Below are 13,860 nucleotides of genomic sequence, written 5' to 3'. Positions count from 1 at the left end.
GATGTCTAGTGAGAAAGTTATGCAAGATAAAAAGCTCCAACTAAGGGAAGAATGTGCACAAGTGCAATGCTGACCAAAGCATGGCGTCATCCAGGTCAATGTGTTCTCAGACAACTAATCAGAGAAGGCTGATAGTTTTGGAATTGAAACATTGTGCTCATTCACAGTTAAGAAAGGCACAGTGTGCCCCCTGTCCTTCCCTCTATGCTGCAGCTGCACCCCCTTAAGTTCTGCACCCGGTGCGGACCGCACCCTCCTCGTAACACCACATGGACAAAGCTAGGCATGGTAGAGCCCTTTGTCCTAAAGTGGACATAGTCAGGCTGATGATGCTCTAAATTGAGTCTGCTTTCGCAAGTGCAGTTACACAATAAGTTTGGCAGGTGCGGTGATGCACTTTCATGCTGCAAGCCCCTAAAAAAGATTGTCACAGTGCAATGACACCTTTTCCCCCCTTCACCGCTTTTAGTGCGAAGCATTATTTCAGGCGTACCAACCCCAAGTAAGAAAATATTATTGTCGTCTTGCGCCAATGGAAGGAGGATATTGCGCCACCTAGGTCACGTGACATTGTGGTGTCATCATAACTTGACCACTGGATTGTGAGCAAACTGCCCACCATGACAGGTGGCAGTTAAATTAATGATTGGCTACGAGAGACTGCTTGGGAAGAGCAACCTGGATTGCAAAAAGCCCCACTGATGGCAGCACCTGCCATCGCAGGACAGTGGCACAACGCTTAACTGCTGTACCACTTTGCCATTAGTGATGTGAGGACTCTCAGCGATATATGAATGTTAAGTAAAGAAAGACCAATTCTGCAAATATGGGCATTAACCGCTAAACCTATACCTATTGTGTCATACCCTTAAGGCGGAGCTTAAGTATCCCCTCCAATTGAAGAATGAACACATGCTTTCGCATGTCTACTCGGTTTTACTATATTAAACCCCTACCAATTTTTTTTTCCTTATACAAAACACTACTGTGAGGCAATGCCTGGCAGAAGAAAAAAAACTTTCTTCCATGCAGCAAGGCATGGCAAACAATCTAGAGAACTGATGCACAATAAGTACCAACAGCGCTCCTCCTTGTGTGTCTTCGAACTAGTGTCATTTCGCACAGTTTTACTCAATGGCTTACCAACTCGCCCAAGCTTCCATTTTATGACTTCACAGTGCGGCAGGTATACAGAGCAAAGCTTTATTGGGATGAATCATGAATCATATTACACATATACATTCACATTTCATACCTCAAGACCTTGCTGAAGGGTTTGGTTTGGCCTCATTTTCATTATCATTGCCATCAAGGTTTAGGTTCGGATACAACTTTGCTACTTTACCATCTCCGTTCAATCGGCCAGCAAACTCCACGTGCCTCCTAGCGTTCTCTGTGCTAACCTTGTTTCTCCAGAGTTGCAAAAGAGACACTGAGCCTAGCATGTCTCCATTAAGGCTGCTAGTCCGTGCTTTCTTTGTCAAAGGAGGTTTGCAAGCTCCTTCATCCACTTTCTCTGTGTCTCCTAACTTTCCTTCCCGCCAGCTCAAATCAACTTCTGACCACTTCCCTTCAACCTTTTCATCCTTTACAGACAACCCTTTTTCTGGCGGCTTTTTGATGCCCACAACACCACCTTTGGAGTTATTTCCGCTAGCATCACTATCAACTGGTTTCCTGCACTCCAGGAGGCAGTCCAAAATGACATTGTGTTCAGCTGTCACACAATGCATCCGGATGTAGTTCTCCAGCTCATTCCACATAGTTCGATACTGTTCCTCACGCTTCGGTCCTTTCCCTCGCATCCCGATGGTAGGCACTGGCAGTGATGTCCCTTTGCTCTCCATGCTAACTAGCAGGTATATGACCTTCTTGCACTCAATTATCTCTTCTGGTGTCAAGGTCTCCTTGGTGATTAACGTGAGAAGAGGATCCAGTTGTGAGGCCATGTTGAATATTGTTGTGTGACTAATGACCATCGGCCAATACTGGGTGAGCCTTTGCAGTCGCTTCAGGGCACGCTCGATAGGTACCTCATGGCGGTCATTTGGGCCGACATTGAAAGGGACAAGCTTGTTGTCTTTCATGAATTCACCAAAGTCATTTATTCTATAGTCGGTCACTCGTCCACCGCAACCCTCACTGATGGAAGGTGGGTCTTCCAGTGTAGACCGCCCCGTGCCCAACGTGTGAATGTAGATCTCACCACCGTGACTGGCAAGCATATGAGACATCACTTTGGAACCTGACTTTCTCGGCATTTCGAGCATCACCGCTCGGCCACTGAGGAGAAAGTTTGTGAGGCAAGATGAAGGCCTGCTGTTGATGTCAACAGGGGTGATTCTGTAAGCTCCTGTGCAGTACTGCAGTTCCACACTGTTCGAGCGGGGTGTGCACCATTTTAGCGTGACTGTCTCGTATGTCTGCCCTTCCTTCACGGTGCTCACGTGCACACCCTCCGTGTTGCTGAAACCAGTCTTAAAGAGCTCCGTGTGTGCAGCAGCAGGATGGAGAAGCTCGACGTCGTAATTTGCAGAGGAGTTGGCATTCTGTTCCTCCTTCATGGGGATGCCAGTGACAGTTGTAGAGGCAAGGTTGTAGTGCACCTGGACCAGGTAGCCCAACTTTACAGCTAAGTGCCGCCCAGACCGGCATCTGTGCACTTCGCTGCTAAGAATGGATCCTACCTCACGCTTTGCAACTCCCGTAATTTCCAATTCCTTGCTGACAGGACAGGTGAGAATCACGACCAGCTCGCATTTGTGCACGGGCATAAGACAGTCGGATCCAGATGCAAGCTTATTATGCTCTGTGAGCAAGTTGTAAAACCGCTCCTCTAAGGTGCGTATCTCGGCGTCCGTTTTCATCGAAGTGATGCAGACGATGCGGCCTCTGTTGACAATCTTCCCGGCCGTCTCTGTGAGAGACGTGCGGCACTCGTGTTGTACTTCACTGCACTCGCAGAGGGCTTCTATAGCAGCAGTGAGTCCAGTGAGAATGTTGTAGTCTTTGGCAGCCCCGCTTTCTGAAGGCGCACCTACCTGAGCCATAACAGCCATAATATATGTCATGCTCTGGTCTTCCTGCATCCATGAGTTCAGATGGCGGCCAGAAGTGCCGCTAACGATGAATCTAATGAGTTTGTTTGTTGGAAAGACGTCCCACACGACGCGACAGTACTCAAACGCTGCTTCGACACTGCATGTCCAAAGCGACTTCGAGATGGGAGCCAATGGGATGATGCCGGGCTGCCGCGTCTTCGTGAAAATGTCGAACTCAATGTGCTGCTGGCAAGATGTTAAGAAGTACGGGCTGTGATCGAGCACAAACACTGTCTTGTGACTGACTGGAAACGTCATGGTGAACTTTCATAGAGCTCGAAACATAAAGCAAGAAACACGACGATCCAACTCCGACTTCGTTTCACGGCATTTCGATGCTGTGTGGTGGTTCGGTTGCGCCATGGAGGGTTGCGCTCCGTTGGCGAACGCCACCACCACGTTTGTTTTCATTTTGTTTTGCCGGCCATATTTGCGGTTTGCGGTTTCAGCCAGCTTATTATTCTGTATTGAAGCTACTTACCGCTGGAAAACTAAAATTAGAACTTTTATTTTATTTGATTGCATTGCTAAACAATAATTACTTTCTCCGTAAAAATAGCCAAGAAAAAATGTCAAAAAGTGCGCTCTAAAGCCATTTGAGCCATTCATTGCGGTATCCGCATCCACATGGCTGCCAACTAGAAGCGGGGTAGTTCTGGACATCAGTTGCGTTTTCATCTTACTTAATTTGGGAACGGTTATATGGACGCAAGCCTTCGTTTGTAGCTACTCTTTCTGAATTTTGGCGTTTTTCACACGATGAGCACGACCTCTGTGCCTAAGCCTCCAGGCGGGTGAGCGGATCACTTGAATGTGTCATTCAGCTTTGACATCTACTTCGCACTACAAAGCTGTTGTGAATTTTTTAACGTTTTCATTCACAGGACAGTGAAGATATACACCGGCGCTGTCGTGACGGCAGAATGCGAAATAAAAGGAGACGTGACAATCGGTCCGTGTCTGCAGCCACTAGTTTTAAATCCTTGCAATTTTCGGCAAAACGCTGCCTGGTCCTACCAAGCTAAATATGCTTTTTTAATGCAGGAAGTCGCACGATTGTTCACCCTGCTGCTCACATTATCGCTGAGGCTGGACCTATTATTATCGGAGACAACAACCTGATTGAAGAGCAAGTCTATATAGTCAACAGGTCTCGTCTTTTGATCCTTCTTTGTAGAAGCCGTCTGCTAGAAAGTTTTGCTTATCGTTTTCTTTTTTAAATCATGCTGGTCATGTCACATGCACGCATAATATTGGAAATAGCCTAATTAACTGTAGTGATCAAGTGCGATGAAAAGGTGAGGAAGGGTGCTCGACAGTGATTTGAGATGCATTTGTCACAGCCTTCCATACAATCACTAGGATAAAGCAGCAGCATAACAGAAAAATATTCTTTATGCAATGTGAAATCTGTTTTTCTGTGTTGCATGAGCTGAAAGTGTATTGGAAGAGCATTCCTGTCTAGACGATAAAAACATTTCCTTTTGAACTGGAACATTCTAACTTGGGTATGGTGCCTTTGTAGAGCACCTTGCTTGCTTGTATTGTGAAGCAGTGGTGCAGCAGACCTGTGGTTTCCCATGTTGTGTACAGTTATTATGTACAAACAGTGATTTGTTACGCATTTCTGCTAACTTTTCTTTCGTTTCATCACAGGAGAAAGGAGGGGGACCCACCCGACTCTGAAATTGTGATGACAATTGGGAACAACAATGTTTTTGAAGTGGGAAGTTGTATCCTTTTTGTGTGGTATTGAGCAAGGGCAAGAAGTTTGTTTTGAAGTGCTTGTGTCATCTTGGTTCCTTCTCCGTCTTCATCTTTTTGGCGGTTCTTGACCATGAATGCTTTGAAGAGTTGTAAGATTAATACTGTTACTGTTATTGTCATGTTGTCATTATTAATATGGTCACAAACCTTCTTTTTACCCTTTCTGTTGTTTCTTATTGCCCATGTAGTGATGGCTGGGCATATGCAGATGAACTGTCTTGCTTGGTCACATATGTGTGAAAAGCTTGGGGAATGTATGTACTTTCATATCAGTCTGCATGAAGGACATGAAACAAAGGAAAAACAAGCAGCTCTACTCTAACTGTTGTGCACTTCTAGAGGCCTCCATTTGCCACTTAGGCTCTATAAAAAAAAAAAAAAGCTCTAGAAAGAGTGCATGGACAGTCTGACATACTTTGTAGGGAGCCTCTGCAGCGTAGGAGCCTGGCACCCTTGCGATCTTAAATGGGCACTGAGAACGAATTGAAAATTGGCCAATATTGACTCAATACTGCCTTCTGATGACAAGAAGTCTGCTTGCACTGAAAACGGTGATTTTATAAACTAGAAAAAACCAAAACATGAAATGCAGGCATTGCCACCACTGGCATTTTCACTAACAAACTTTGATGACTTCGACAGATTTTCACGTTGATCTCTGAGGCCAGGCAAGGATTGCAACAGAATCCTTTTTGTTATTTATGTCATAAATTGGGATTGAGTGGGTGGAAAATTATTCTATCTTTAGATCCAATTTTCTGAGCAATAAATACATTTCTTGTAGCCAAACAAATATCAACATGGCAGCAATAAACAAAAAAGTTGATTTTAACTGAAAAAAAAATTGATAAAGTTGTGCTCAGTGTCCCTTTAGTGTTCACAACATCCCAGCTGAATTTTTTCCTGAATCATTTTTTTTGTTGCATGTCCTTTGCAGTTGAACTCAGGTTTATTGTTTCAGCCAAATGCTTTACAGGTATTATTGCCTTGATTATATCATACTCAGATTCTGAATCACTTGTAATTGGGAACAATAATGTCCTGGAATCAAAAAGTAAGTATGAACCGAAGCATTTTATATTGTAACTGTCATTCATGACATCATGGCTTGGTACAAGCCGGGCACATTAAGTGAGGCTGCAAGGATCGGTTGGTAATTTTAATCATTTCAGACGTCTGGAAATCCGGCTAGCTTGTAGGTATGCAGGTGTGCTTGTATGTGTCCAGGAGTATATTATGCCTTTAATATTGCCTGAAATGTTGAAACAAATCTTGAAACTATGTTGAAACAAATGAAACAGATTTTACATACTCTGTTTGAATGAGCTGTTGAAGTTCATAAATGGAGAGAAGCATGATTTGGAGGACCCGTGGTTTATTTTTTCGATCTTGGTGGAGGCGCAGTTGGCTGTGTACTCTAGACTTTGAAGGTGCAGCTGCTGTTTTGAGGCATTGACTAGGCAGCATTGTTTTGTAGAGTGTTGACTGTCATGACAGTTCTCTTCAGACAGTGGCAAGGTGCAGCAAACACACGGCAAGGAGCCTGAATATATTCTGCATGTCATTTTCCTTTAGTATGAAGCCCTGAATGTTACCCTAAAAACACTGTGCTAGGTGAAAAGATGCCTTTTTGTTTAGCTTTGGTGTGGCTCTGATGAAGAGCTAACACTATCATGAAGGCAGTGTCCAAACTGAGGTAAAGCAGGTGTAGGTGTTAGTATCCTTTTCTTTTTTTAATATGTATATTGTTTGTCTGCCCAATTGATGTTGTCCATGTGTTTGCCGTTCATTGACTAGAGGTATTTTTTTATTGTTAACATTTGCCCCAAGTTGACTTAAAGAAAATTGAAATGTATCAACACAAAGGACATGTTTTATGCCCTTAGTAAAGTTGTGACTGTGAATTGGCAGCTTCTTTTGTGCTTGTCCCATTACTGGCACTGCAGTATTGTGTTTGGTGCAGAGCTGCAGGCTGACAGAGCTTGGAAAATTAGGTGGACTGTAGTACATTCTCATGGGGATGTGCTGGCTACGCTCACTGAAGTTCTATAGCGTTCAAAGCACAGATCCAGATTTTCTGTTTTTTCATGGCTTTTGTCTGCATTTTTTGGTGTGTTGTAGGCTCTTGATGGTGAAACTGTTTTTTAGGCAAACTGGGAAGATACACAGAGTTGACAAGTGGCTGTGTCATCGGGGCCATGTGTGAAGTCAGCACTCACGAGAAGCTCAGGGAAAATACAGTGGTCTATGGCCGTACCTGTGAGAGGAGAATCCAGAATGAGAAGCCTGCGGTGAGTGAGGAACAGTGCCATGTGGTTTCATTCGGAAGCAAAATAAGATTTCTAAAACCTTCTTAGCTAAGAATTGCAGTCCTGGCCCTGAGATTGTACTTGGTGACCACTGCCAGACTAGGTAACACAGTAATGGACTTCCACACACAGTTCCACACAGTGGACTTTAAGCTTTTAATGTTTCCCAGGGCAGTCGGCCAATGGTGGCTGCTTCTGTGTTGCCTACAATAGAAGAGGGCCTTCAGTCCTCTCATTCCGGACAACCTTTTCGATTGCATAGCAGTCACCTGAATCCTACATACTCATGTAATTTACGGCACATCTGTTCAATCTGCTTTTGGCCTTTTCGTGTCTTCTGTGGTCAGTTTTTTTCTTTGCCGCCGAATTTGTCTCATACTATTCCATTTCCAGGGTCACAATATCTGCATGCAGTTTCCTCTAACTAGCCGACATGAGGTGTTAAGTGTGTGCTTGGCCATTTTCCTTGTATGCACAGACGCTTACCATATTTTGTGAAGCAGAACGCTGTCAATCATGTTTTTTTTTCTTCCTTTTTTGCATCGATATTTGGATTTCTGCATGGAAGACTCAGACACTGCAGCTGGACTTCTTGACCAAGGTCCTTCCGAACTACCACTACTTCTGGAAACCATCCAAAGGGGAGCAAGTTCTTCAGCAGCTGAAGAAGCAGTGAAGGAACATTTCATCAAACACTATGGTTTATTTTTATGGCAGCCTATCAGAGGCAGCTAAACAGAGCATGCTGGATGGAATAAAGTAACTTATCTGATGTGAGTGTGGATGTCTGTGTAGCTTCATCTTCTGCTCAAAAGTTCATTGCCCAAAGGCAGGTTTCTGCATGGACTGGCTACGTTGAGCAGTGCTGTACAATCATTCTCTCTATACATTGGTCAAATGTTTAGGGGAACCCCCCTCTATATATCTATACTTTTGTAGCGATCAAGCATTAGCCTGATGAGCGAAATGCTTAAATGCAGCTGCCTATGCTCTAGCATTCAAGTCTTGTACTGTACTAGTTGCATGACAAAGATGCTTTTTTTGTTGTTAGTGGTGGTTTCACTACTTTGTGTGAATGCTAAATGCTATAAAATTTTGTCATGTTCATATTCTTGGTAAAACAATTAATCTCAGGAAGTCTACTCAGTGTCAAGTAACCAGGGTTGATATCTTAAAATGATTACAGAAAGTCATGAGAGTTGAATGAGCTCAAGCTGCAATATTCCTTCCAGAAGGGTGATCCACAAATAGAACTGAGTATTATGCATAGTGTTGCTTACATGCAGGGAAGCATTTTATTTGCATGTTGCGATGTTTTCTTCATTGCCAATTAATCTGATCAAATGGATTTCTCATGCATTCCAGAGACCAGTGCAGAATGAATTATTGAAATTGGAGTATGCAAAAAAAGTTATTCCACTTGGAAAATTCAGAATTAAATGATAAGACAAAAACGCTTTCCACTTGCCCATTTCACTCGGCCAGTGCTGAGATTGGCTGCTACCAATCAGAACTGCGCCTAGCAAACGCACAGTGGAAACTAGCATGCAATTGTTGATCAGTGAAGAAAGTTGGGCGGGCTGGTACGTACTAATTATTCACGACAGCCCAGCAAACACTGATAAATGGGAGGCTAGACAAAACAAGCACTGCTTTCTCTAAGCTATTGGGAGTCGTGAATGCAATTGCATTGCCAGGGCAGCCCACAGCTAGTGCCCACCCCCCTCGCGTGTACCCGCCTTAAACTGGGCAGGGGCGACTACTCTACAGAAATTCCCTGAAGTTTCTTTGTTGGTAGGGGTATTTAATAAACCCCCCTTTTCACACATTTCACGTTTTTTTTTCAGTTGTTTTTCTTGCATTGATTTCTTTCTTTGCTCGCTGTTGACTTCGCCGCACAGGCTCCTTAACTTGTTGGGTGCTGACATGAGCACTTTTACACCAGCTCTTGCCCTTTTGAGACTGTGGGAAATGCCATTAATGCAAGGAATGACCGCGTACGGCTTCCTTTATTCTGATGTGGTTGTGATATATTTTCTGCCTCTAGGTGCTTGCAGAATCCCTTCTGCGACATTGGATAGCAGTCTCGTCGGGCAACCTGCTGCTTTCAGCCGACGGTTCTGGGTATCAAAACTGCCTTGAACCTCATGATGACAGGATCTCGTTACCGTGATCGGAGGCACATTTTCTGTCTGCTGTGACTCGAGCGGTGATGCATTTACAAACCACTATTTTATTGGTCCAATCTTTAGAGGAATCACCAAAGGTGGAGTAGATTTGTAAGGGAGCAATTACTTATTAGCATCCACCCAAGCGCAGACATACGGCTACAAAGGAAAGCTGGCTGTTTCCACATATATATGTGAAGAACAATCCGTCCTGATCTGGGTTTTCTTTTCCAGCTGTATATGGCTGCGCTTGGGTGGATGCTAATGAGTAATTACTTCCATATTCCATTATTTTGTTCTTCATCCATGTCTGGCAGATGTGCGAACGGAGAACAGTGTTTTTGAACGGTGAGTGACACACTACGATCGCCAGCCCTAAAAATTTGCCATGCGCTGCTCCACTTCCCTCATTCACATGGTGACAAGCGCCAGCTAGAATTAAGGAAATATCCTTGCCAACTTCCCAGAAAACACCAAACATCGTGGGGATGTCCTCAGATGGTCAGGACGTCCTCATCCCGAACAGGACATTCTGAGTACCTTTTGAGTCCATCGATGGCTAACTGTCCTCATGATAGTGTCCTCAGTTTATACTTCCTTGGACGACTTGAGGATGAAATTTCCTCAAATGCCCTACAGTCGTCATATCACAGGGCAATATATCGTGGAGTAGAACTGAAATCAAACCAGCTTTATCTCTCACACTAGGCCCTCATTAGTTAGAAACTGCAGGTTTATTAAACGATATGTGTGTACAGTAGTGCATGGTGTAATAAAGGGAACCACTGTCACCCCAAAATTATATACCTTGAGGAGATGTCTTAAAAATTTTTTGCTTTTACACCTGGTCTTATGTATCGCATGCTTCTGATGAGGTTGGACTGTTTAGATTTCTTGGCCACTCTTCTGATCCATTCAGGCAGCAGAACTGATCTCCAGAGAGAGCTCTGAGGCCATGCTCTGGTAAACCATGCTGTGCCTCCTCCTTTTGCTTATTCTGGTTAGCTTAATTCCGTCATCACGTTCTTTCTTCTCCACTTCTGTGTTTCCCTTTTAAAGCGACAACCTGCGAAAGGAAACCCTCCCATTGAGTCGGCGGCTAAAGTTTCTGACCCATAAACGCGCTCACGTGCGCTCGCGTTAAATCAAGCGATAATAATTGAGTATCTCGTGTGACCTCTGTCCGACTTCGGCTGAAAAATGCGGGCGAAACACGCTTGTTCAACCTAAAGCAGGCGTTAGTCAAGTTTGCACTGGCACAGTATCACCATTTCTCGATTACAGCCGGCCGCGCTCCTCGATCAATCTCGTCTCTTCCAGATAGGTGGCGACACCGGTCCGTACAGTGTCCTCAGCTTAAAGTCACTGGATGCCAGGCTTCCGGCTCTTTTTTACGCGACACTTGGCACTAGTCATGGTATTCATGGCGGTGTCACACAGAACTCACGACTATGCACGATTATTGACATCATCACCTCTACGAGTATGTTTTGCAGCATAAAAAAAAAAGCTACCTCACATAAGAGCCATGGACCGTGCTACGCTCGTATCATTCGCGGATAAACCTGTAGACAACACAACTAAATCTGCTGGAATTCCAACGACGGATTTCCAAGAAAGGTCCTGAGACGGATTTCCAAGAAAGGTCCTCCGGACGTACTTTCTTGGAATTCCGTCGTCTCGAGAACGTCCTCCACTGTTCCCCAACAAGACCTCACTTGGTCCTATTGTTTGACCTCATATCCTTTAGGACACTCTAAAACTCGCCCCAGAGGACCTTTTCGGCCTGTTTTCAGGAAATAAGATAACTATTTGGTGCAGAGCTAGTGTGTGCATTATTATAGTTTTTTGCAACGTTTTCGGAAAATGTGCAGCAGCTTTCTATTTGATTTGTGCCTGATTCTGGCAGAAACAAATTCGGAAGCCTGTTGACCACGCTCAGCAAAAGTAAGACTTCTGTCTATCTTTTTCTGTCGCTGACCACGGGTCACGTGGCAGGCTTAATTTTTTCATACAGGTTTTTCAGATAGTGACAGCCATGCATTGCCCTTTGCTATCTTTTATTCTGGCAGTGTTTAATTTTCCGCGACTACCGTGAGTACGTCTACTGGGCCACTGAAATCTAGAAGTCCAACCATCGAAACATGCAACGTAAGAGCGGGGTTAGACGGGAAATATATATTGACAGATATCCTCAAGACACTTCTTGGGCCATAATGATTCTGTTTATTGTATCACTATAGTACGTTATTTTGTTTCATTAAACTGGAAGTTTTTCATTTAATTTTATTACCTTGAAGATCCACAGGGGTATACTAAGAGATGGCTACAAACATCATTGTGATCAAGTGTTAAGACAACGCAAGTGGTTAGTAAGATTGTCGGCGAATGCGGATAAGCACGTACGTGATGATAGCGATGCCGTTTGATATGTCGTTCCAGTCTGCAAAAACACGGTAAAAACAAAAATAAAATGAAGCGGATGTATCGTGGACTGCGTAAACAGGTGCGCGTCTGCCGTGAGAAAGCAAGCGTGTTATGTGATAGGTGTGTGTGTGTGTGGTACTGCGGCCGTAGGACAGCGTAAACTCTCGTGCTCGAGCGAGGCCCTCTGGCGCTTCCGCTCCCACGGGCAGTCAGCAGCAGGAAGCCCGCCAATAAACACGGTGTGCTCCGCACGCTACTCGGCCCATCTTTTTTCCTTTCGACGACGACACGACGAAAGAGCGGCAACGGCACAACCACGTACGTGGTAGGGAAGGTTGGAAAGGATGACGAATGTGGTCAGATATGCTAACGGGGGGAAAGGGGGGGGTAAATGCAAGGGCTAGCAACGCAGTGAACTATGAAAAATTACGAATAAGAAAAGGCCAGAAATATGGCGGCGAAGTGAGAGGTCTAATATACCGATTTCCGCTTTCAAGGATTGCAAACTGGATTCGTAAGAATATGAAGAAAGAATATATCTGGCTGCACTGTTTTGAAATGATTCGAGCACCTTGATTAAGCATGATGGGTGTTCCCAAAGGGAGATGCATATCTCAACTTCGTGACAAGAGGTTTGTATGTAATAATAATTTTACATGTCGGAGGTGTGGGGATGATGACGTCATAAAATTCGAGAAATGATGTAACATGCGCAAACCAGGACAAGCCTTACATGAGGTGACAAGTTCCCCTATGTCAAAAATTTAGAGCCCATGGTTTTTGCTTCTGAGCCACACCGTGTGGCTTGTAATGCATCCTTAGTGATCGAAATCTCTTGAAGGTACGAAGATTTTAGTAGCGCCTCCTCCAACGCGTAGTACTTTTGCGAAATCTATAAAGGAGCCCCATTGCATGACTTAGAAGCAAACACCCTGGACTATGAAATTTTGGCAATGGCATATGCTGAAACAAACAGCACATGTCCATTAGCGATTACGTATGGGAAAACAAGCGGGTTACGCCGGAAGTGGAAGGACAAGCGCTTACATTTGTAAGGGTTAAGTTCTATTAATAAACTGTCATATCATTTCTGAATGAATTGTTCAGGTCGTCCGAAAGGTATGTTATTCGGAGGTGTTAGCAAATGAACGATAAACAACGCAGTCGTCGACGAACATGCAAATATTACAACACACATTGGTTGGCAAGTAATTAATATATACTGAGAGCAGCATGCACAAATAAAGCTAGATTGACTTCAGTTCAATGCCACGGTATTGCCGTGTGACTAACGTACTAAGGACGCCCTGTTCAGAATGAAGTCTGGACCATTTGAGGACGTCCTTACGGCGTGCAGAGTTGCCTAAACGTTATCACGCTGGATAACGTCAGGCACTATCTCCGATCGATTTGCGTTGCATGCAGTGCAAGACCCCAAAAATCCTTGCATCGCTGGTTCTTTACTTCAGTTGACAGTCCTTAAAATTTGTAGCAAGTGTTTTATCTTAGGCAAGTGAGTTATTCGCTGATTAATTGCTTTTAGTTCAGGACTGCGACCGATGTTTCGGAGCTGGCTTTGTCAATATAGCCTCCAATATCAACTAAGGCCAGTCCGAAAAATCAACTTTCAAGGATATAAAACACGTCAATTTGACCAGAAACAGTTCTGTTAGTTAAGACATAATTAGCATACACATAAAGCGGCCTTGTATACTCACCATGCACATTTCCGCATAGTGATAGCTTTCGGAACGAGCGAGTTCATTGGCAGGGTATAAGTAAATCATTACCGAAAAATAACACTCCGAAAGCGGGGTAGTTTCGAGGGAGGTATTAGTTCAGTTTAATATGAATAACACAGTGCAAGAAGAAAAGGAATCTAAACAGTGAATAAAGGACCCGGCCAGCGCAATCATGACGCACGGTTTAGTGACGTCACACTTCACTCGGGAGTCTGTCCGCTCTGGCATGAAATACGAAATCAATCGAAAAAGGAAAAACTTTCCACATGAAATAAACATGAAAATAATAGCGACAGGCCTCATTATTCAATTGCAATGACGAGGAAGACTACAGGGAAATATGATA

The 13,860-nt window shown here is 44.1% G+C and overlaps 2 protein-coding genes across 2 annotated transcripts; one reads left to right on the top strand and one right to left on the bottom strand.

Moving 5' to 3' along the window:
• Nucleotides 1-1,189: 1,189 nt before the first annotated feature.
• On the bottom strand, nt 1,190-3,544 carry asun (integrator complex subunit 13 asun). The gene has a single exon (XM_077668480.1). The coding sequence runs from the start codon at nt 3,357-3,359 to the stop codon at nt 1,257-1,259; it is 2,103 nt and encodes a 700-aa protein (XP_077524606.1). The 5' UTR covers nt 3,360-3,544; the 3' UTR covers nt 1,190-1,256.
• Nucleotides 3,545-3,689: 145 nt separating this feature from the next.
• On the top strand, nt 3,690-7,954 carry DCTN6-p27 (dynactin subunit 6). The gene is made up of 7 exons (XM_077668483.1): nt 3,690-3,895; nt 3,986-4,053; nt 4,146-4,251; nt 4,758-4,834; nt 5,875-5,922; nt 7,017-7,159; nt 7,746-7,954. The coding sequence occupies exons 1-7, from the start codon at nt 3,861-3,863 to the stop codon at nt 7,851-7,853; spliced, it is 585 nt and encodes a 194-aa protein (XP_077524609.1). The 5' UTR covers nt 3,690-3,860; the 3' UTR covers nt 7,854-7,954.
• Nucleotides 7,955-13,860: the final 5,906 nt, after the last annotated feature.

Source organism: Amblyomma americanum, chromosome 6 (assembly GCF_052857255.1).
Source record: "Amblyomma americanum isolate KBUSLIRL-KWMA chromosome 6, ASM5285725v1, whole genome shotgun sequence".
Classification (NCBI taxonomy): Eukaryota; Metazoa; Arthropoda; class Arachnida; order Ixodida; family Ixodidae; genus Amblyomma; species Amblyomma americanum.
This window is presented reverse-complemented; position numbering and strand designations above follow the sequence as displayed.